General features: G+C 38.7%; 1 protein-coding gene and 1 long non-coding RNA gene across 2 annotated transcripts; one reads left to right on the forward strand and one right to left on the reverse strand.

Moving 5' to 3' along the window:
- Window positions 1-2,343: 2,343 nt before the first annotated feature.
- On the reverse strand, window positions 2,344-3,084 carry LOC110909635. The gene is made up of 2 exons (XR_002575503.2): window positions 2,609-3,084; window positions 2,344-2,504 (listed from the first exon to the last, which is right to left on the reverse strand). It is a non-coding gene; the product is annotated as an uncharacterized LOC110909635 (long non-coding RNA).
- A 16,410-nt stretch (window positions 3,085-19,494) lies between these two features.
- Window positions 19,495-22,375, forward strand: LOC110911542 (arginine decarboxylase). The gene has a single exon (XM_022156170.2). The coding sequence runs from the start codon at window positions 19,904-19,906 to the stop codon at window positions 22,088-22,090; it is 2,187 nt and encodes a 728-aa protein (XP_022011862.1). The 5' UTR covers window positions 19,495-19,903; the 3' UTR covers window positions 22,091-22,375.
- Window positions 22,376-24,428: the final 2,053 nt, after the last annotated feature.

Below are 24,428 nucleotides of genomic sequence, written 5' to 3' on the forward strand. Positions count from 1 at the left end.
TATGTTTGATGACATAGCGGAACTTGATTGGAAGCTGTGAGTGATGAGTGATGGGTGCCCCTACTCCTCTTATAAGTTGGTGAATCAAGCCGTGCAAAAAAGGTGTGTTTTTTATCTTGTAAAGTTCCATCATACATTGATGTTTTTTATCTTGTAAACTTCATCAGGTGTAATTCAGGTAAACAGAAACAACCCCGTAAACACCTCGGGTTCGAATTCGAGAAACCATTTTGGGTTCGTGAACCCGAGACAAGTAATAGTTTTGTGCTGAAAATTTCACTCGTGTATTTTAGCTAGTTCGGGAACACCACCACAACAAATTCAGGTACTTTTAGATAGTTTTGGTAAAATTAAGGTGACACATTGTGATTGGTTTATGATTTTAGATGCTTTGGATAAAAGAAAATGAGGTGCTCCCTTCACCCTTAGACCATGCGTACTGAGCGTGGTTTTTTCAAAATTTGCCATCAAACACGCCCAAACACGCCCCCTGGGTATTATTGGGCGTTATTTTTCAAAAAAGCCCCCAGGCGTTTTTTAAATCACGCTTTGTGCAAAAGTGAAGGGTTAATCACATTTAATCTTCCTTTTTCTTAGCCAATAGTTTTTTTTGTTGGGTTTTTTATTTTTATTTAATTCTCTACACCCTTGTAACATAATGCCCACATTCCCACTACACCCATTTTAGAAAAACGCTCAATAATGCCCATTGCTGACTGTACTGCCACATGGCGGAAAACGCCCAAGGGTAAGGGCATTATTCACCCTTACCACTACGGATGGTCTTATAGATGATGTATATAGTAATGTTACTTTGTTTACAAAATTGATGTTAAATTGTCAAATGAAATTGTTACATGGTTTGTTTTCAAGCAAAATGGTGTTTGAAATGGTAGAGCTTGCTTAGGAATTAGAAGTAAACAAGATTCCGTCTTTCAGTGTCAGTAGTGTAGCGTCATAAGTGAAAAGCGCCGCCGTGCGCCGCCTAGTAACCACAGTAGACGGTAGTCCTTCCACCGTTTCTCTCTCTCAAACGAATCTGCATCTCTATCTCTCATGTCTATCTCTTCTATTATATGAAATATAAAGCTTTCAAAAGAAGTTTTAATGTACAATCAATCTAAGTAAATGTACACCTTATGCATATAAAACCAATAAAGCTAGAGTCATATATAATATGGTCACCAGCCATCCCAGAGGGACCATACCAAACAATGTGGCATTCAACCAAACATGATAATCATACATATGAAACTGCACCGAATAACGCTAATGTCAAACATATGACCACCCCTTTCATAAATGTTACCACATTAAGATGACACGTTTCCTACTCTACAACACAGTGGAATAAAACCTTCAGAATACAAATAAGACAACAAAAAGTATATGATATAAAGTTGTAAAACGCGTAAAAGTTTACAAAACAAATGTTAAATAAAATAATAATTTGGCACTTATATTATATAAGGGAATAAATATAAAAGAATATAAAATATCACAAAGGATCAAAAACAAATACAAATACGGTTATCATACAAAACGTACGAATGACATGAAAAAAAATGCAATGACATTTTCGTAATTATTCTATTTGTAGAGTAATTATCTTGATAAAATGGTAGAGTAATTATAATACACTTGTAGAGTAATTTTAAATTTTATTTTGTTTGATGAACTTGTAGAGTAAATGTGTCTGTTATTTTTTTTTATGAACTGAAAGAGTAATTATAATGCACTTGTGGAGTAATTTTGAATTGTATATTGTTTGATGGACTTGTAGAGTAATTGTGTATGTTATGTTATTTTGATGAACCAGTAGAGTGATTATGATAAATTTGTAGAGTGATTTTGAATATTTTGTTGTTTGATGAACTGTAGAATAATTTTGATACTCTACAACTAGAATAATTATGAAAATGTCACCGCGCTTTTTTACTTGCCCACACCATTCGTACGTTTTGTACGATAACTCTATTTGTACGGGATCTTTACTTTATAGAATATATATTCATCCTAAGGGGCTGTTTGGCAACATCTGAACCAATAAGTGCTGAATGAATAAGAGGTCTGAATGAGTAAGAGGCTCTGAACCAGTAAGTGCTGAACTAGTAAAGTGCTGTTTGGTTGCACCTCTGAATGAGTGTGAAGAATGACGTTTTTACCCCTATGTACTAGTTTTTGCTGAATGAAATATATCTTCTAAACCATAAATTAAGACGTTCATTAAACATCATTTAACTACATTAAATCGAGTCTAAACCATTATATGATTATACAAAATTGTAGCAGTTAATTATCATTATCAATTAATCATTCATTTTGACTTGTAAAGATAAAATATAGGTAAAAAAATAAATTCAGTAAACATTTCAATTTTCCCCAATATGTAATGGAATCAACAATCAAAACAAAATTCGTATAGCTCTGCAACTCCAGACTCCATTATATTTCTCCACTTTCATCTTCATCTTCATCGTCATTATCATCAATAACGTGAATGGCTAGAAGAAAAAGAGAAGAAAAGATGTCGATTTCATACCTCGTTGATGATTGATGTTCTTGATTCTTGTTTGAGCAAAACACTAGATGGGAGGTCGAGGCTTACCGAAGCAGAAGAGCTTCCGCTAACGACTTTTCGCCGGAAAACACCAAACATCGCCGCTGGAGAAGAAAGGGGGCGGCTGTGGAGGAGGCGGTTGTGGAGGGGGCGGCTGTGGAGAGAAAGGGGGGAGTGGCAGATTGTTTTCTTGGGAAGGGTATACAAGTCCAATGTTCCATTCAGATGTTGGAAAGTGTTGAACCATTCAGATCTGAATGGTTTCATTCAGAGGTTGTTATTTGGTGAACCAAACACCCCATGTCTGACCGATTCAGAGGCCAAGCTTCTTAATGGAGCCATTAAGAGGCAACCAAACAGCCCCTAAGACTGAGGACTGAAACGATTTCATAAGACATGATAAGTTTCAAAGAACATGAAAATTTTCATAAAATAATAATAACTCAATGAATATTATACACCACACTATTTCAAGAAGAAACAACCTCATACGAATTTGAAACCTGGTATCAAACAAGGAGGAATAGTAAAATATATATTAGTTGCGAGATTACAAGTTGTTTCAGCTATGACATTAATAAGGTTTTACTATATTTCTACCTAATAATTCCTTGGCTTAGGATCTTACCACTTGTTTTCTTTAGGGGTATGTTTGACATGAAACTTTTAGCAGTTTCTAGCTTTAAGATTTTAAGAAAAAGCTCCTACTCAATAAAAAATCTTGTTTGGTTGAAAGAGCTTGAAGGTTTTTAGTTAGGAGCTTGAAGCTTTTGGTTGAACACTCCTATTAGTAGCGTTTAGAAGGAGCTACAAGCTTTTAGAGAAAAAATGACTATTTTAACCTGTAAAGATAATGAAGTTTTTAGTTATGTTTTTTAGTTATGTCCATTTTGATCATTTTATACATTTTATTAAAAGCTCCAGCTATTTGGCAAACACCTAAATATATTTAAAAAGCTACAGCTACCAGCTTTCAGTATTCAGCCACCATCCACTAGCTACTTTTGTCAAACATACCCTAGATGTGCGAATTTCACCGTCTTACCCTAAGAGATTGATATTTATTTTGTTACAAGGACATAAAATACATTTATATTGATGAATCTTCCTTTGACTTTAACTCGACGACTAGCATTGGATAATGATGACGGGGGTAGCCCAAGACTAAATAAAGTGACTAAACATGCAAGTGCTTAAAGGGTTAAACAGTTCAATGGTTGAAAAGCTGTGAAATGGGAAAAGCGAGGAGGGAACAGTAATCAATCACATCCGAGCTCACTTCACCAACCCACGCTCGCAAAAGCAAAGCAGGTCTGAACAATACATGCTATTATCCAGGGGACAAAAGCCTTCAACCCCAAAAGGGGAAACCCTCCACTGCAAACAGGTTCTACTAGTCTTGTACATACCATTTGAGGAGATGTCTTCCCCTATAAGAAGACAGCTCATTCACCCTAAAAGACATTCTTCGATCAGTTGAGATTCCCTCATTTCTGGTCATTCGTGGAGTACTTGCTCACTCTCAAGTTACTTCTTATCACATCCACCACACACATTCTGTTTGTTTTCACTTCTGGATTCAAGCACGTCTCGGAGAAAGAACTCTCAGCAAACAACAATTACATACTAGTGAACCTCCTTCCACGTTTTGCAAACGTGGGGGGACCCCGCGACCTGCGTTAGGCAAGGTTGAACCCTTCAACCTTTTTGCCTAACCGACTCAGCTACCATCTTTGGTCTCGTGTTTGTTGCATCAACAAGTTGGCGTCCACCGTGGGGCTACGCCGCTATTTCTTCTCAAAAAAGACCTAGTAGTGTAGCTCTCTTCACTCAAAGTCACCATGTCAGAAAGTGGATCTCCGGGAGAAGTGAACCAGATCCCTAACACTTCCACCCCGGGTGGTGGCCAAGCTCATACGACTATAACAACACCTTTCTCGACTCCGGGGGGCACACCCGAGTTCCTTACCTTCAACACACCAACCCCATCCAGATCCGGGGCTCCATCCCCCAATGTCGGTGTATCTGACACCCCGGCGCATGTTGAACTTACCCCCGAGGGGGTCGCTAATAATTTCCTCGAGTTAAGGTCACTTCTTAACCAACATGTGAGTAAAGAAAGGGAAAAGGGCATAAGGATTCGTTTAGATTATGACGAACCTGAGCCAACGCTGTCTCCCGGACCACCCCTACCACCTTTTACCACAAGAAGTGAGGCTGGTCCCAGCAACCCTTCAAACCCTCACCCTTATCTATCCACTATGACAAATCCTACGGTACATCCTATCCTCTCTTCCCAACCAATTACTAGTGGTGCTCCTCTGGGACATGAGCTAACACTTGACCAGCTCCTACAGTCCCCAGTGACAAGCTATCCAGCTTCTGTAACAACCACATGGGAGCAGGCTCTGTCCGTGCTCCCTTTAGCACGAAGTGCTATTACTAGCACCCCTCTTGCAATAAACTGCTCAGTTGGTCCAGGAAGCCTTCAAGGCTTCCACCTCATGCCCAATATGATGACCCAGATGATGGCCAACTTCCCGTGGCAACACTTCATTAATCAAGTGCTAGCCACTCAGGGGAATCATGGCAATAGTAACAATGTGGATACAAGGCCTGAAGAGGACTTGGCTAAACCCTATAAGCCAAGCAACCTTTCATGCTTCTCAAGGCAGATAGCCGATTATGATTTTCAATCAAAAATCAAGATGCCAACCCACATCAGAACGTATGATGGGACTGAAGATCCCGAGGACCACCTCCATATCTTCACTGGTGCTGCTCGAATAGAAAAATGGTCAAATGCTGAATGTTGCCTAATGTTCATGCAGACTCTTGTTGGATCCGCCAGAATCTGGTTCAACGACCTACCTGCTCAAAGCATTCGAAGCTTTGACGATCTCAGCAGGGGTTTTCTGGCAAACTTCTCCCAACAAAGGCGATATGTCAAGGACGCAACAGTAATCTTCCAGATAAAACAACGTGATGATGAAAGTCTTCGAGCATTCATTGAACGATACAAGAAGGAAGGTCTGACCTATGTAGGGGCTGACGAGAAAATGAGAGTGGCTGGCTTTATGAATGCCATAACCTCTAAATACCTCACACGAGATTTCAACAAATCTCTGCCCAAAACCTTGGAAGAAGCCCTTGAAAGGGCCGAAGCCCACATTCGGGGAGAGGAAGCTGTAGACATCAAGGAACAAAGGAAAAGAGGGTCTGGCTGGCGAAGCAATAGTCCAGCCAGAAAGAGGGGAAACTTCAACTCCTATGACAGGCGCCCAAAGGGTTCAGACTCTCGAAGGGCTGAAGGTCGGAACCCTTCAAGCAGAGACAAAGGCATGAGTTTCACTCCCCTCACCAAAACCCCTCAAGAAATCCTGGCAACAGAAGAAGTCAAACAAAACTTTAGACCTCCCGGGCCTCTCCCCAAAAGCAGAAAAAATGAGAACTCCACGCAATTCTGTGAGTTTCATGAAGAAAAGGGACATCACACCAACGATTGCTTCCAACTAAAAAAGAGAATTGAAGAGGCTGTTAAGTCAGGAGAACTCGCCCATTTGGTAAAAGGAGTTCGAGACAAGATGGCTGAAGGCAAGGGAAAGGAAGTCAATATGGTATACTCTGATGAAAAGGTTCCTCACAAGAAGCAGCGGTTGGAAGCCTGGGAGCTTCAGTGTGTCTGCTTCCCCCCAACGAGGAAGGATCCACTTCCCAGTCCCCTTGTGGTAGAAGCCACCGTGGGAACACTACAAACATGTAAAGCATACATAGATACTGGGGCAGCCACTGAAATCATGTTCGAAAAGTTCTTCAACCGTTTAAGCAATGAAGAACGTTCAAGGCTTCAACCTTCCGGAACCTCCATAAAAGGTATCGCCGATATAACCCTGAAGCCTCTGGGGCAGCTAACCCTTGATGTTCGTTTCAGCGAAGGATCGAAAGAGAGAACCCGATCATTAACCTTTGTGGTTATCAACATCCCCTCAAGTTATGACGTAATCATAGGGAGGCCCGGACAATGTGCATTTTACATGGCAGTGTCTGTTGGCCATGGCACAGTCAAATTCCCTACCGAAAGAGGGATAGCAACCCTTCAACCCTCGCAGGAAGCTTACATGATTGAGGGTGAAAGCTCAAACAGTGAAGAAGACAGGCAAGGGTTGGTCATAAACCCTAAATACCCTGAGCAACGAATAAGGGTCAACCCAAACCTTTCCCAGGAGACCCTTTCATACCTTGAAAAGCTGCTAAAACATCACAGTGATGTATTCGCTTGGTGTCCTGAAGACATGACTGGGATCCCCCGGAACATTGCCGAACACGAGTTAAGAATACCACCGGATGTCAAACCGGTGGTCCAAACGAAAAGAAGCCTGGCACCCGAAAGAAGCCTGGCAGCTTGCCGAGAGGTTGAAAAACTTGTGTCGGCCGGCATTCTCCGAGAAGTCAAGTACCAATCATGGGTTGCAAACCCGGTCATGGTCAAGAAACCCGACAACTCTTGGAGAATGTGCATAGATTTTAAAGATCTTAACAAAGCTTGTCCCAAAGATTGTTACCCACTGCCGGAAATCGATCTCAAAGTCGATTCCCTCACAGGATATTCGTTTAAATGCTTTCTTGATGCATACAAAGGTTATCACCAAATCCTCATGAAGAAGGAGGATGAAGAAAAGACAGCTTTTCACACGGACAAAGGTATCTTTTGTTATCAAAAGATGCCTTTTGGCCTCAAAAATGCAGGTGCCACCTATCAGCGACTCGTTGACAAGGCCTTCGAAAACCAAATTGGCAAAAACATGGAGGCGTACGTTGATGACTTGGTGATTAAAAGCAAAACGGAACACCAAATGCTTGACGATATTCAAGAAACTTTCAAGAACCTCAGAAAGGTCAACATGAAGCTCAATCCGGAGAAATGCTCGTTGTGTGATGCATTAACTATACGAAAACACGCGTTTTGACGTATTCGATTGAACTCGATATAACCTATATAAGAATTGCGATTTGATCAAAACGTAAAGTAAATAGAATTTATTTGTGATCCGACTCATATCATACATAGAAAAGAAACTACAATTTGACTCCACACGGTTCGAAACATGTAACATCCCAAAACGCGAATTTTAAACTTCGTTAGAATGGTACCATGTTTAATTAAATAAATATAATAACTAAGTTATTATAGCCTAAGAAAAGAAAATATATTTAATGTTTTTTTTTCTAAAACCCGTAAAATATATGGTTTTTCTTTCTAAATAAGTAAAACTAGCAATAAGACCCGCGCGCGTTGCGGCGCGAGAACATTGCAAACATTGAATGGATTAGTCCAAACGTTGTGTGATGCGTTAACTATACGAAAACACGCGTTTTGATGTATTCGATTGAACTCGATATAACCTATATAAGAATTGCGATTTGATCAAAACGTAAAGTAAATAGAATTTATTTGTGATCCGACTCATACATAGAAAAGAAACTACAATTTGACTCCACACGGTTCGAAACATGTAACATCCCAAAACGCGAATTTTAAAATTCGTTAGAATGGTACCATGTTTAATTAAATAAATATAATAACTAAGTTATTAAACTTGGTTAAATGTCTAAGAAAACAATCAAGGAAAGGAATTTACTTACAATTGTGATCAAGTAACAACTAGAGGGGCCAATGTTGTCAAAAAGGAGAAAGTTTATGTTTTAATTAAAATAAAAATTAAAACCTCAAAACACACACACACACACACACACACACACACACTCATGTGTGGGTAGATGTTCGACCAGGAGAGCAGGGAAAAGGGGGGTAAAATCCTAGATCTCTAAAATCCATCAAATTGAAGGAGGATTAAAGGGCTAAACGAATGCATGAACCAGGATTGTCGATCACCTTAGTGTTTCTACCATCATGTAAGTCGAATTTTGGTATTTTAATGATGTTTGATCAAGTGGGTTTTGTGTAATATGTGATTATAGGGTAAGATTTAAGCATGAATGTTAGTTATAATGAATGTGTACATGCCAAAGTATGTTTAGTTTTGATTATGATAAAGATTTGGGGAAAACCCATTTGCTATAGGTAGGGTGGCGACATGGGTATACTTCAAATCTTATGCAAATTTGAATGTGTTATGATTTATGTGATTGGTTCTTGTTAGTTAGATTTAGTATGGTGCGAAGTTATGCGAATTCTATTTAGATGTTAATGACAAGTGAGCACAAGAATTAGGAAGATGAACATGAAAATATATTGTACATTATGCTTTAAATGCGAAACCCGCCAAGTGTTCAATGAAATGCTTAAGAGAACAAGAATGTGGGTTACTAGTAAGAATGATGTCGGATTCAAGGATAGTGATTTTGAATGATGTTGTTAGTTGTGAAATTATGAGATGATTAGTATGTAAGAAATTGTTTAGGATGAGTGCATATATGATCTCGTGATTGTAAATGTGTTACTATGTGAGTATGAAATGTAAACTATGTCCGTAGTATAAACGACTATAAAGTTGTGGATGTGTGAAATTAGATCTCATTAAGTACATGCTTTATCAATATGTGCTATATGTGATGACATGAAGAATTATCTGGAATGAAAATATGCGACTCTAGTTGTACTTTGATATGTTGGAAATTGACGAGTAAAGTTAAAACGAAGCCGAATGTGAAATATAAATTGACATGATCATTCATATGTATAAATTTATATGCTAACAAGAATGTGAATGCAACACAATGAAAGTATAGGGAATTAGGGATCATGTCAAGATGGATGGAAGCATAAAGGGCTAACGGGTCATGCGGACGTGAGGAAACGAGAGCGGATACGGATACGTAAGGTAAGTAAATTCCCGGACTTTCTCTTTAGTAGTAAATGAAAGTATTGGAATATTATTGAAAATTGTTAGTAGTTATGTTGAGATACGCTTTTAATGATGATATCAAGTAAGGGTATTAAGTAAGTGATTTCCGTAATCACTTCTTAGATGTTTACGTAAAGATATGTGTTAGTTAATTAAAGTAATGGTAGTCGAGGTCAAATAAGGATGGTTTATATGAAATTGATGATTTTCGTTAAGTAGAAATAATGGGGCCTTGTAGTTATATCAAAATGAAAAGTAAGAATTGGCTACGGTTTATTAACCGGGTAAAAAGGTAGGAATGCACATAGGTACGCTAGTTGGTAAACGGAAATGTGGATAAGTATTCGAAAGATTTGGTTGTGAGTTGTGGTTAATGAGTAAACATTCTCGCGAATGAAATTTGGATTAACAAAGGTTGAAGTAGTATGATGGTATAAGATGAATGAACTAATGCACAACGGGTATCGGGTGCGTAAACCCCAAGTACGAAACTCCGGATAATGTAAAAGTATTATGGCTATAGTGTTCATGTAAGTTTTGGACTAAAACGAATGTGTTATTGGATGAAAACATAAACGGGTCGAATAAATCGTAAATGAATAATAAGCCGATAGCGCGTAAGTTAAGAATTTCTTTAATCCGGATATGGGATTGTAAGTTCACATGATAGAATGTCAAATTACGGTCATGTAGGAAGAAACGGAAGGTTAAACGGGTAAACGGGTCAAAAGTTATGCAAGTTTTAGCATTAACGGACGACAAAACGGAGCTGCAGAAAAACAGCATTTAGAGGGGCCATCGCTGACGCCCTCTCTGGCCTTCATTTTTGCCGACGCGCTATTTAACTGCCTACGAAGGTTTCTGGCTACGCAAAAATCCAAGGGCCGTCGCCGACGCCCTCCCCATGTCCAAAAACCTGAATTTTGTTATTTAAGTTGATTTATGTATAGTAGGCTTCGGTATGATATCCGTGGACTACGGCGGGCCTCCCAAACATGATTTCGAGTGTTCCCTTGACGTTTATGAGTTGTAAACCCAAGTCTAAGCCTCATGTAATTAATATAAGAGTATGATAGATGTATGTAATGAAGTTGGACATGTATTACATGTAAATGGTATACAAGAATACGTACGAAACACGTAGGTATGAATACATGATTGTAGGTATGATTGAATGTATATAGGTATGTAGATGTGTATGATTGTAAGTATGTATGTGTGCAAGTATGTGCGAATGCATGAATTAGATGCATTTGAGAATTAACGTTACTAACAATGCCCTTGAGTTTGGAATATAATGCAGGAATGAGAATGTCGGATTCTTATGAAGTTGAAACCGAACTCGGAACAAGAGACTTCGAGAGAATAGTCGGATGAATCGAAGCTATATTGTCGAATGTTATACGAAAGTTAATTGTGTGAGAATAGTGTTGTATGAGGTTGTCAATGACTAATGATTAAGTTGTATGTGATGTTCACAGGTACCACACGGATTTCTTCTACTACTAACGAAGATGAGCGGACGTAGATCGAGTCAAGAGCAAGGATTGTACGGGAAGGATCGGTCACATAGTTTAACAAATATAGGTCCGAAGTATTAATATAATGGAACATGGTAACTCCTTTTTAATGAGTCTATGACATTTGGTATTCGAACCTTCCTGTAAGTATTACGTCTAATAAAGAACGGAATTTTGGGTTCATATTTTCCGTTGTGTTCTATTTTTAAGTTATTACAAGTTAGTCTTACAGGGAATTGTTCATAATACGAACGGGTAATGCCCGATTTTTGTTAAATTATAGTATGATAATATCATATTTTGGAAGGTGAAATCTGGGCGTTACAAAACAAAATTCACGAAACATACTTAAAATACGGACGAATACATATAATATTTGTCCTGACTCACTCCCAAATCGAAACGTAAACCAATTCAAATTTATAGTACATAAAAATATGCACGTAAAAATGTTTTTTTTAATGAAACGCGTTATATTTGATCTGACTCGTATTCCAGATAAAGTTTACGTTGAAACGTAGAGCAAATCATATTTATACCGACATGTAAATGAAAATATGCACGTAAAAATAGTTTTTTTAAGCCAAGGAAGTATACAGGGGTAAACTCGAAACAAAATATTAGTAAAAAACTTAATAGGTTTAAAACGTTCGTAAAACCATGCTAAATGACCCCAATTCCACACCACCGTTAGCGACCCCAACATTGGAAAAGTTCGTAAAAATAAAATAAATAAAAAAGGAAAAAATAACAGCAAACGAAAAGCAGACGTAAAATCGTTGAACCACACACGCCCGTTGCGGTGCGTTAATGCGAAGAATTAGACCGAAACGTAAAACGTAGAAAAGAATAACTAAGTTGAACGGGGAAAAATAAACGTGTTACGACGGGCCTGTCAAATGGGAAAAGACATACCAAAAAATGGTGAACCCCACACGCACGTTGCGACGTGTCTTGTAAAATTTAGAACGAAACGTAAAACGAATAACTTGTGAAAGATGAAAATTATGAGGGGCCAAAGATGAAAATAAAAAAAGTATTAAGATTAAATTGCAAAAACATGAAAAGAATTGGGTTAGAAATGAAAAATCAATCTTTTTTTTTTTGAAAAATTCCCCATGGATACAAATTCATAAAGCAACATATAGTTACTAATTTATTGTGAAGATTTTTGATGAATTTTCAGATTCGGGTAAGATTAATCAAGGTGTTGGCTTGTCGTTTATTACATTAGTTCCAAAGGTTAGTGATCCTGTGGAACTAGGAGAATATCGGCCTATTAATCTTATTAGGGTGGTGAGCAAGGTTATTGATGTGTGTCGGTGTATATATAATTTAGATGTATAATTAAGCCCTTTTTACACCTTTAGCCAAGTTTTAAATTTATAAAACACGATATTTACTAACACTAAACACACATATGGGCAAGTGCACCCATCGTGGACGTAGTATAGTGTTGGTAAGATACCGAGGTCGTCCAAGGACACAAGAGCTTTTAATACCGGTTTATCCTCAACGTCTAATCAAATCAAAAAGTGAGAAAAATGTTTTTAAACTAAGAAAATAAAAACTAACTAAATGCTGAAAAATAAAATAAAATAAAAACAGATAGACAAGATGAATCACTTGGATCCGACTCGTGTATTAGTATAACCTTTGATTATTTTCGCACTTTTGCACTTGTTTAAGAGATTATCTTAGTTATTGTAGTAGGCCCCTCTTTTGAAGGCGACGTTACCCTCAACCCAGTAGTTTGAGTCAGCAAGGATACAATCCTAAAGGGTCGGATTATTGGAAGATAATGAATTAAGTTATTAATGCAAATTATGGTAGGCCCCGCTTTTGGCGGTGACGTTACCCTCGGCTAAGTAGTCTGAGTCAGCAGGGATACAGTCCTAAATAGCCGGGTTATAGTATTAATAGTAGTTAACTTATGAGGGGGTCAAAGAGTTTGGATCCCCGCCATCCAATACCTATGGGCATTGAAGGAGATCCTACTAAATTTGACCCAGGTCCCTTGCAGGACCTCTAAACGCTGAACAAGGGCAAGACCCTTACCAAACCGTTCCCTTAACCCCCGACCAGGTAGCCAACATACCTCTATATAGACTGTGGAGATATGAATGGTGAAAATCTTTTATTTTATATAGACAGTAAAATAATGCCAAGACACCACGGACAAACGATAAGGAAAGATCACCTTCAACATAAGCAACTAGTTATTAAAGTCATTAATACAAAACCAAATAAAAAGTGCAAAAGATTAAAAATAAAAAGTATTATACTAAACACTTGTCTTCACCAAGTGATGTAAGAGACTTAGGCAAACATGGCCTTGATTGTCAAGAACTCTTACGATCAATCTTGGATCCCGAGACGACTCACACACTCTACGATGGACAATGGATGATGGTGGTGGATGATGGTGTTATGGTGGTGGTGGGTGGTGGATGAAGTGTGAGAGAGGTGGTGTGCCAAGGGATGAGATGGAATGAAACCAAGCACCCCTATTTATAGGCTGAACAGAAGGCTGGGCACGGCCCCGTGTCCGCTGGACACGCCCCCGTGCCCGTCTGACACTCTCTCTCCTCATTAATTGTAATTCGCAATTACAATTAATGCGCCTGCTGTACTTTCACCACGCCCCCGTGCTCACTGGACACGGCCCCGTGGTGGGCAATGGAAGCTTCTACCAGTTTGTCTTTTATGCTGCTTCTTGGGCACGGCCCCGTGCTGGCTGAGCACGGGGCGTGTTCAGACTTCTGTTTTCTCTTCTTTGCTTTGGAGGATGCCGTTGAGGGTCCGGGCAGTCTTCTTTTATTCCTTTCCTTGTATTTATGCTACAATTAGTTGTCTTTTTGCTTCTTTTGTGAATTTGAGCTCATTTCATCCTGAAAATACAAAAGGAAGACAAAAACACTCTTTTTCCAACATTAGTACTTAAAAAGGGTTAGTTTTATGCCTCAATTGATGTGATTTATATGTTGCATTTTACACACATCAGTTATCTCGAAAGCTTTGGCGAATAGGTTAAGGCTCGTTATGGGTGACATTACTCATGAGACGCAATCGACTTTTCTATCGGGTAGGTATATTCTTGATGGCCCGTTAATTATTAATGAAATTTTAGCATGGGCGAAGAGATCCGGGAAAAGATTATTTTTCTTTAAGATCGATTTTGAGAAGGCTTATAATAATGTGCACTGGGAGTTTATTTTATCTGTTATGCAGCAATTGAAATTTCCCGAAGTGTGGTGTAAATGGATTAGAGGGGTGTTGGTGTTGGCGCGTTCCTCGGTTTTGGTTAACGGCTCTCCTACTTTTGAGTTCAATTGTAGTAAAGGCCTTCGCCAAGGTGATCCGATATCGCCTTTTTTATTTGTGATCGTTATGGAGGCGTTTTCTAGCATACTCAGGAGGGCGTGTGAAGTAGGCGCATTTGATGGGGTTCGGCTTCCGAATGGTGGTCCGGTGGTGTCTCATCTGCTTTACGCGGATGACGCTATGGTTATGGGAGAATGGTCGCAGTTTAATTTAAAAAGCCTTAGGAGAATGTTAAGGATATTTCATATGTGTTCTGGGCTTCTGTTTAATATTCATAAGTCGACAATTTTTGGTGTTGGATTGAGCCAAGAAGATGTCATTATGGAGGCAAATAACTTGGGGTGTAAATCGGGTGAGATGCCTTTCAAATACTTGGGTATTCTGGTGGGGGCCAATATAAACCAGATTAATAATTGGGATTCAGTGGTGAAGGTGTTTGATAGTCTACTGTCCAAATGGAAGGCGAGTATCCTTTCTATGGGTGGTCGAGTGATGCTTATAAAGTCCGTTTTAGAAAGTATCCCTATGTATTATTTTTCTTTATATAAAGCTCCGGTGGGGGTGGTAAATGCTCTTGAGTCTAGAATGAAGCGTTTTTTTTATGGGGAGGAAGCGATGAAATTCATAAGGTTCATTAGGTTGCTTGGGATAAGGTGACTAAGTCACAAAGTGAAAGAGGATTGGGTATTAATAAGATTGAGATAAGTAATATAGCGTTATTATTAAAACGGTTATGGAGATATCGGGTGGAAGGTGATGCTCTATGGCGAAATGTGATTGATGCGGTGCACGGATCCGGTAGAAGATGGGATACTTACCCATCTAATGGAGCGCTTTCAAGTGTTTGGACAAAGTTGGTTCGGCTTGGGTATAGAACTAATGTGCAAGGAGTTAATTTTACTAATATGATACGTGGTGTTATAGGTGATGGCTTGCGGATTCGGTTTTGGATTGACCCATGGGTTGCTAGCGAGCCATTAAAGGTTGTGTTTCCAAACCTTTTTCGGCTTGAAGCAAATAAATGGTGCTGTGTTTCGGAGAGAATTGGGATGCATGATGGTATTAGGAATGTCACTTGGGATTGGAGTAGATATCCAGTATTAGAAGCCGAACAGTTGGAGCTTGTGGAATGTAATAGGTTAATATCGGCCGTTCAATTATCGAGAAAGAAAGATGACCGGAGGTGGAACATCGGCTCGAGTGGGGATTATTCGGTTAAAGATGTTAGAGTTTGGCTGAAAGGGCTGAGTGTGTCCATTAGTGACCAACGGTTTAATTGGTGCAAGTGGCTTCCGAACAAAGTTAATCTTTTTATGTTGCGAGCAAACATTGATAGGATCCCTAAAATGAATGCGCTTAGTCGAAGAAATATGACGGTTGGGGATGGTTATTGTGTGTTTTGTGGAGACGTGGAAGAAACTACGGACCACGTTTTTACGGCTTGTCGTATGGCGTGTGGGGTGTGGTGTGGTATAGCTTTGTGGTGTAAATTGCCCCCGGTATTTTGGTTCTCGATCTCTGATATCCAGGTGTGGTACGAACAAAAAGAAGTAGCCGAGAAAAAGAAGGAAATCGTTTATGGGGCGTTCGTTTTGACTTGTTGGCGTATTTGGAAGGCTCGCAATGATAAAATATTTCAGAACCTAGATGTGAATGTCGCTCAAATAGTGTCTGCTATTAAAGCTTTGGGTTTTATGTGGTTATGGAGTAGGTCTAGAGTCGGTAGTGTGAGTTGGAAGTCTTGGTGTAATTTCAATATTGATATGATGTAAGTTGGTTTTCGCGGTGTTCTCCGTCTTGGAGATCCCGCTTGATTAATGAAGTTTAAATTCAAAAAAAAAAAAAAGTTACTAATTTATAGTTTATAATATATGTTATTTTATGAATTAAGAAATTATCACTCCAAAAGAAAAAAAGCATGTGATTCTATCTAAAGAAAAGCATTTATTTATATTAAGAAAAAATGAAAGCATGTGATTCTATCTAAAGAAAAGCATTTATATTATGAAAAAAAAATGACATAATACATATGAGTGGGAGATTACATATAAAAACAAATAATGTATTATTAGAATTTAGATAAATGCATGTCAAAAGTGGTACGAGTACAAGCTAGACGTAAAGTGTTCCAGATTAATACTATGATATCTTTAGGAGTACAAGCTAGACGTAAAGTGTTCTAGATTAATACTATGATATCTTTAGAATTCAATTCGGACTTTTGAATTCCAAAGATTTTCTAGTATTCAACCCGAAAATAAATTTATTTTTTAATCGTCAAAACTTTTACGTACATACAAGTGAAAGAATCACAACACCGGATAAACCACCAACAAAGAACTACTTTTCAAAACTGACTAGAACTGTGGTTGACATATGATTTATCATCCACATGCTCATGTTATTCACTGTTACAATGTTATGTCCGACTTACAAAACATAACTTACAATTCCAATACACAAAAAGTGAATTTTTCTATTTACGTATCTTTATAAAATGTTTTGTAACTATTTTTAACAGCACAAAAAGTTTTGTACCTAACATCCCCTTTTATATTCTTTCTTTATCATCTAGTGAAAGATAAGCACGCAAATATTTAGCCATCTTAATGCTCACATGCATTTTATGGATTATCTAACTTATCATATACTTAAAAAGAATTAATTCAATGTGATTCACTATTAATATGATATTTAGTTTGGTCACTCATGTTACCATAATATCCTGTAGAAAATGGTGGAGGTTACTTGTGGTCCGGGTGTCCTAAACCCACCGATTTTTTTTGCTCATAATGTTAGTTTTATTGAAAATTTTCATTTTTTAGTTAAAATATTATATTTTTAAGAGTTCGACAGTTATTTATTTGGATTTTGAGAGTTTAGTCCCCACTGAGTTTTTGTTCAAACTCTACCACTGCTTGTAGATTTTTACACAACTAAGTTTCTTCTTTTATAAGACCATGGGGTATGGGGGTCGTCCCCCCCCCCCCCTTTGCTCGTCCCCCTCCGTCGCACACTGCCCCCTTGGGGCCAGGCACGTCGCCAGCGTCTTCTCCAGGACGTTTGAGACGATCCAAAAGGTGGGGCCCCCCATTAATTGTGTGTATTGATTTGTGATAAAGTGGGTCCCTCAACTAGTTGATGGTCCATCCTCCACACCCTTGGATAGTCCCCAAGGGGATGGTCCTCCTCCCGTGGTGATGTGGCGCCTAAGTGACGGGTGGTCTCCAAAGAGACTAACCAAACTACACCCAATGACCTAAGACCGCCCGGTATGGGTCTCATCTCCCCCCCCCCCCCCCCCCCCCCCGGTTGCTCCGTCGCGTCGCTGCCGACATCTCCAAGACGTTGGAGACGAGCCAATGTGGTGGGGCCCCTCTGACTTCTCTCTCTCCCCCTTTATTATATATTATATTATATTAATTTTTATTGTAGGATTGGGTAGTCTTCCACACCCTTGGGTAGTCCCTAAGGGGATGGCCATCTACCGTTGGTGAGGTGACGCCTACGTAGCGGGTGGTCTCTTTGAAGACTAACCTCACCATACCCTATAGTCTAAGTCTTGGCTATGTGAATGATGATGGATATGTCATATACTTATCATTAGTTTTTTTTTTTAACAGCAATTGTAATTTATACTCTATCTTATCAATTATCAATTGTTCTAAACTATAATTTTCTTTGCTTAGGCTTGAAATTGAGACCTCACACGATGCATGTACTTATTATTAGTTGGGTTTCAAACTATTGGTGAGTTGAATATTATAGTTAATTGTTTGTATTAAAAAGGTATTTTGTTTAGTAGCAAAATACTTGTATTTTAACACGTAAAATAATAGACTATTAAATTATGAACACCTTGTCATCAAGGGCATGCAAGAAATGCAATGGGCATATGGGGTCTTTAAGTGTGCTCATAAACAAAAACAACAAGACATAGAGTTTGACGATATTGTTTCTTAAACGTTATAAGTATGTTTGAAAGAGAAAGAATCATTTTAGACTCATTTACAATGGTTAGATGAAATGAGGCGTCTTTATCCAATCTAATAGTTATAAACTATTCTTTAGACATTTCAACATCGAGATATTTCGATAAATGATTCTATATATTCAACATATTTCCATAAATGATTCTATATATTCAAATTCAATTCAAAATACTTAATTTCACAACCAGGAACGATATTCTAGATCCTTTTATTTTATTTTCACAATATTTTAAAGACTTTGTTCTAGCATAAAACATGGCCTTTTCAGTTTATTTATAAACATATTTGTTCTTAAATTTAGTATATAGGAGAACTTCGACTTGACTCGTTTAAGTTACTAGCGCTCAACCTTAATCTCAACATCGGCCCATTTTAAGCTTTATTTTCTAACTCATGCTTTTTTTTTGTTTATATATATACATATTTGTAATTATAATATTTAGATATAACATAATATATATTATTTGTTTGCTTTAGTTACTACTGTGTAAATATATCAAAATATTAAACAAAAAATATATAGTTAAACTTGATAGGCTAATTAACTTTTCAAGTTTATTCGAACTCAATAAATAAACTTCATATTAGGGGCTGCTTGTTTATCTCTTAATGAAGCTCTTAATGATTTAGATCTCTTACTGGTTTAGCACTTAATGGTTCAGACTGTTTGTTTCCCGAGCAGATGTCTGAATGATTCAGACATTTGCCTCTGAATGGTTAAGCATTATACATAGTCTGAATGGTTAAGACCTCTAATCTGAATTGCTCAGATATTTGCCTCTGAACGGTTAAGCATTATACAGGCTCTTAATGATTCAGGCCTCTTACTGGTTTAACACTTAATGGTTCAAAACTCTTACTGATTCAACACTTAACCATTCAGATGTTGCCAAACATCTCCTTAGACTTTTCCAAGCTTGGCTTAATTCGATATTATCGTAGCTATAAATCAATTTCACTAGGTAACCCCTAATTTGGTAGCATTCAATCAAACATCATTATACAAAGTTCGTAATCAAACACCACTTTTTCTTTTTTTGAGGAAAGTGTTATCTCGGGCGGTTTATATTTATGGTTGACTAGTAGACTAGAATTCTTCTAATTTCAATATTTCATAAATAAAAAAAAAGAATTATATTAATAATAATAAAAAAAAAGAAAAAGGAAAAAAAAGTAGGCGTCCTATGGCCAACCTAAAGAAACGGCCTCTATATAAATGACCATCAACTCCCATGCAATTCTCGCTCACTTTCACATTTCTGAATCCCTCTTTCTAATCTTTCCGCCGTTAGGTTTCCGTCTGCTCTTCCGTTTACGTTTCCATTTCACAGTTTCTCATTCTGCATGCTCCAATCCCTTCAAATTCATTAGATTTGTTGGCTGTTTTGTGTTTCAAACTCCAATTTTTCAATAAAATTGTTAATTTCTTCTTCTGAGCGGTAGTTGTGGGGATACCCGTGCTGCTCAGGAGTTTAGGGTTTGTTCCTCCTTTGATTCAGATCCCCTTCTGCTTCTTTTGAGGGGGTAGCCGGGGCCTCGGCCTCGGCGGGTTGTAAAGCCCCCTGCCGTTACAAACTTTGGCCAAGTTCAAATTCACAAACAATTCTTTTATTCTTTTTACAAAACAGAAAGATAACAGATATGCCATCTTTAGCGTTTTCTGTTGCCGCTGCTATGGCTGCTCTTGCTCCCCCATCCGGTGTATCCGGTTACACCGGATGGGACAGCCCGGAGAACAATAACAATGATATATTATTCTCCGGCGTAGCTCAACCGACTGACAGCTTTGTTCCAGAAGATTCACTATTAACAAACTGGACCCCGCCTCATTCGAGTGCTTTGTACAAAGTTGACGGCTGGGGAGCGCCGTACTTCGCCGTTAACTCCTCCGGCAACGTCACCGTCCGGCCACACGGTAGCTCCACCATGGACCACCAGGAAATAGATCTTTTAAAGGTGGTGAAAAAAGCTACCGATTCGAAATCCGTTGGTGGCTTAGATCTCAAGCTTCCGTTAATAATCAGGTTTCCTGATGTGTTGAAAAACAGACTCGAATGTCTTCAAACGGCGTTTAATTACGCCGTTAAGTCTCTGTCTTACACCTCTCACTACCAAGGTGTGTATCCCGTGAAATGTAACCAGGACCGGTTCCTGGTTGAGGATATTGTCAAATTCGGATCCTCGTTCCGGTTCGGGTTAGAAGCGGGTTCCAAACCCGAGCTTCTGTTAGCGATGAGCTGCTTGTGTAAGGGTGCTTCGGAGTCTCTACTGATATGTAATGGATTTAAAGATGCGGAATACATTTCGTTAGCTTTGATTGCTAGAAAGCTATCACTAAACACTGTAATTGTTTTGGAGCAAGAAGAGGAATTGGATTCTGTGATTGACATCAGTTTGAAGCTAGGCGTTCGTCCGGTTGTCGGCGTTCGTGCTAAGCTGAGAACTAAGCATTCGGGTCATTTCGGAAGTACTTCAGGGGAAAAGGGGAAGTTTGGTCTTACCACTACACAAATTGTTCGTGTGGTGAAAAAATTGTATCAATGTGGGATGTTGGATTGCTTCCAATTGCTCCATTTCCATATCGGGTCGCAGATCCCTTCGACCGCTTTGCTTGCTGATGGTGTTGGAGAGGCTGCTCAGATTTACTGTGAACTGGTTCGTCTTGGTGCCAATATGAAGGTCATTGATATTGGTGGTGGGCTTGGGATTGATTATGATGGATCGAAATCCGCAAACTCGGATGTGTCTGTTGCTTATGGGTTAGAAGAGTATGCAATGGCGGTTGTTCAGGCGGTCAAGTTTGTTTGCGACCGTAACTCTGTGAAGCATCCTGTGATTTGCAGCGAGAGTGGGCGTGCGCTCGTGTCACATCATTCGGTACTTATATTCGAGGCAGTTTCTTCGAGCAAGTACAGGGTTCCAACTATGTCCTCGTTTGATATCCAGCATTTCATTGAGCAGCTCCCTGAGGATGCCCATTCGGATTATAATAACTTATCGGAGTCTGCGATTCGAGGCGATTATGAAGCGTGTTTGGCTTATGCTGATCAGCTGAAACAGAGGTGTGTGGAGAAGTTTAAAGACGGGTCATTGGATATCGAACAATTGGCTGCTACTGATGGGTTGTGTGATTTGGTTGCTAAGGAAATTGGGGTGTCGAATCCCGTAAGCACTTATCATGTTAATCTGTCGGTTTTCACATCGATTCCGGATTTCTGGGGGATAGAACAGGTGTTCCCTATACTTCCAATCCATCGTCTTGACGAACGCCCAACGAAAAGGGGGATTTTATCGGATCTAACTTGTGACAGTGATGGAAAGATTGACAAGTTCATCGGAGGCGAATCAAGCTTGCCGCTTCACGAATTGGAGGGCGAAAGCGGGATGAAGTACTATTTGGGGATGTTTTTAGGAGGAGCATACCAGGAGGCTCTTGGTGGTGTCCACAACTTGTTCGGTGGCCCGAGTGTGGTCCGTGTGTCGCAGAGTGACGGTCCCTTTGGTTTCGCTGTTACCCGAGCCGTCCCTGGCCCGTCCTGCAGTGATGTTCTCAGATCAATGCAACACGAACCGGAGATCATGTTCCAGACCCTTAAGCACAGGATTGAAGAATTCGTTCACGATGAAGGCGATATGGGTGGTGCGATGATCGCGGGTGGAATCGCGCAGTCTTTCAACAACATGCCTTACCTGACTGTTGGATCATCTTGCTGTCTTACTGCTGCAAATGGGAACAACGGGTATTATTACTGTTCTGATGAGGATTTCGCTGGTGGGTCGGATGCGGTTGCTGGCGAAGATGAGCCGTGGTCTTATGTCTGTGCTTGAGGAAAACAAGATTCTGGGTTGAATCACTGGTTTGGTTGTTTGTCAATGAGGTTGTTCTGTTCTGCAAACTTTAGTATGGTTCTGTTTTTAGTTAAAAGTAGTTATCTTTTTTATTTTGTTCTGCTCTCTTTTCTCATGTGAACAAGATATATAGAGAGAGCTGTTGAACTTTTTGATAAATTTGTGAAGATAGATTTGGGGGGGACTGTCATGTCTTCTTCCCCATCTCTTCCTTCATGTTGTAGTGCATTCTCTATGATAATAAAAGTACTTGTTTGCAACTTATTGGTGTCTTTATTATTTATTAAGTAATCTGAAAACTACGCACACGGGACATACCAGTACCCTGCTAACCAATGGGATCAGGTAAGTTGAGGTAAAAAACTAGCACTTTTTTGAAGGTTTTGGTTTCTTGATTCATACATATATGCCAAATTTGTTTATAGATCAACTCTTGTTTGCAGGTCCATATTGTATGCTATTGAAACGGTCGATATTGATTCTTTCAAACGACACCGCCGCCATACGTTGAAAGGTATGTGTACATGGTAGTTAGGTGTAGTATGCATAACATTCTTGTTCAATGGATTTGAATCTTTTGCTTCTGTTTTAACCTCTTTAACATAACATGCAATGGGTAGCATGTGCATGTGGGCCATTTTTATTGGAAGAAGATTCGTGAAAAGCCACCTTTGATTCCATTTTCCATTTTTATGAATGTGGTTGTGATGGCCTACTTGTCATGTATCTTTTGGCCATGTCCTTTACCTAAAGTTAAATATTTATGATATCTTTTAGTGGTTACTTGTGAAGAAATGGTAGGCCAATATACCCCATATGTCACTATCTATGCAAATTGCCGACTAATCCGCTCATTAACGGGTCAAAATTTTAGTACTAACTTAATTGGATAAATAAAGGTAGGGTTAGTCAATACGCGTAGGTTTTGTGTTTGATATGCTCCAACCATTATATGATCATGACCCGTGAATCTCGTGGTCCACAAGTCCCTGACCTTCAACTTTTACGATTTTAGTCGTCCCATCTTGGAAGTTCCTACCCCGTGTGTCATCGAGGATACGCGTATTAAATGTAAATGGTATGTGAGCCACAAGTATGGATGTGGTCCTTATCTTTGTGACAGCATTTTGTATTCTTTTTGGGTGGGTGAAAGCATTTTGTATTCTTTTGTATAGCCTTCAGAATATTGTTTTGGAATTGGTTTTGAAGAATATTTTGGCTTTGTTAAAAGCTAAGTGTCAAGCAGCAGGGAAATTACTCAAATGAGTGACAACTTGCATCTAAATTTTTGGACATTTTCAAACAGCAAATTCAAAGAAGATAGATAGCATTGATATGTGTTCCCTATGGGTTAGATTGCCTTGATGTAAATGGTTAAGGGACTAGAGGGGTGTTTTGTCTATAGTTATTGGGTTGTACTGTACAAGTCATGAATGCATTGGCATAATTTTTTGAAGGCTTAGGCTCATGTGATGAGGATTTTGACAGGCTTTGCCAGATTTGAGTTGTAGGATTCTGATTCTTTTAGCATCTTGTTAGATAAGATAGAACATGACAGTGCTTGCCTCCTTGTGACCTTTATTATTATAGCACAAGTTAATAAAAAGGAGTAAATTATGAAAATGGGTATTTTGACACATTTTTTTTACCATCAAAAGACGATAAATGGCGTGATTTTGGCCTTGAAAATCAACATTTGCACGGTTTTGATCTAAACGTGGAAAATGGCTCGAGAGAGCAACAATAGGCCATGACACATTAGCCTTAAACCCAAAATGGCGTGGTTTGGTTAAAAAAAAGAAGCAAAAACGGCAAGGCCATCTTGTTTAACCAATCAGATTTTGACTCGTAAACACTAAAAAATGATTCTGGTGTGACAGTTATAGGTGAAAAAAAAACTTGGTTGAATGTTGATGACATTTCCTTAAAAATTACATGTTTTTTTAGCTAAATAAGAAATTGCTAAGAACTCCTGAATAATGTCCCTAAGTTCTAAAAATTAGGGACATGACTTTTGAACATAATAAAATGGGTGAAAGTTGGGTGATATATATATAATTGTTATAATATTTTTCATGGCAAGAAAGTCTTCTAAAAATGTGGAGTTCTTGATATCACAAAAGAAATGGTCTTCTAAAATGTTGGAGAGAGATGAGGAGTGAGAAAGAGAGATCTAGAGTTGGGGATTGTTTTTGTCTTTTTACATTATTTTAATAATATTACATTAATTAAAGATAACAAAAAGAAAGAAATAACGGTAAAGTATGATTTGATTATTTTAATTCATGGTTATAAGGCCCTTCGGGGCGTCTTCGGT

The sequence above is a fragment of the Helianthus annuus genome, chromosome 15 (assembly GCF_002127325.2).
Source record: "Helianthus annuus cultivar XRQ/B chromosome 15, HanXRQr2.0-SUNRISE, whole genome shotgun sequence".
Taxonomy (NCBI): Eukaryota; Viridiplantae; Streptophyta; class Magnoliopsida; order Asterales; family Asteraceae; genus Helianthus; species Helianthus annuus.

Bases quoted from the DNA above. Each gene is read 5' to 3' on its own strand.
- LOC110911542 (XM_022156170.2), top strand. From the start codon at position 19,904: ATGCCATCTTTAGCGTTTTCTGTTGCCGCTGCTATGGCTGCTCTTGCT.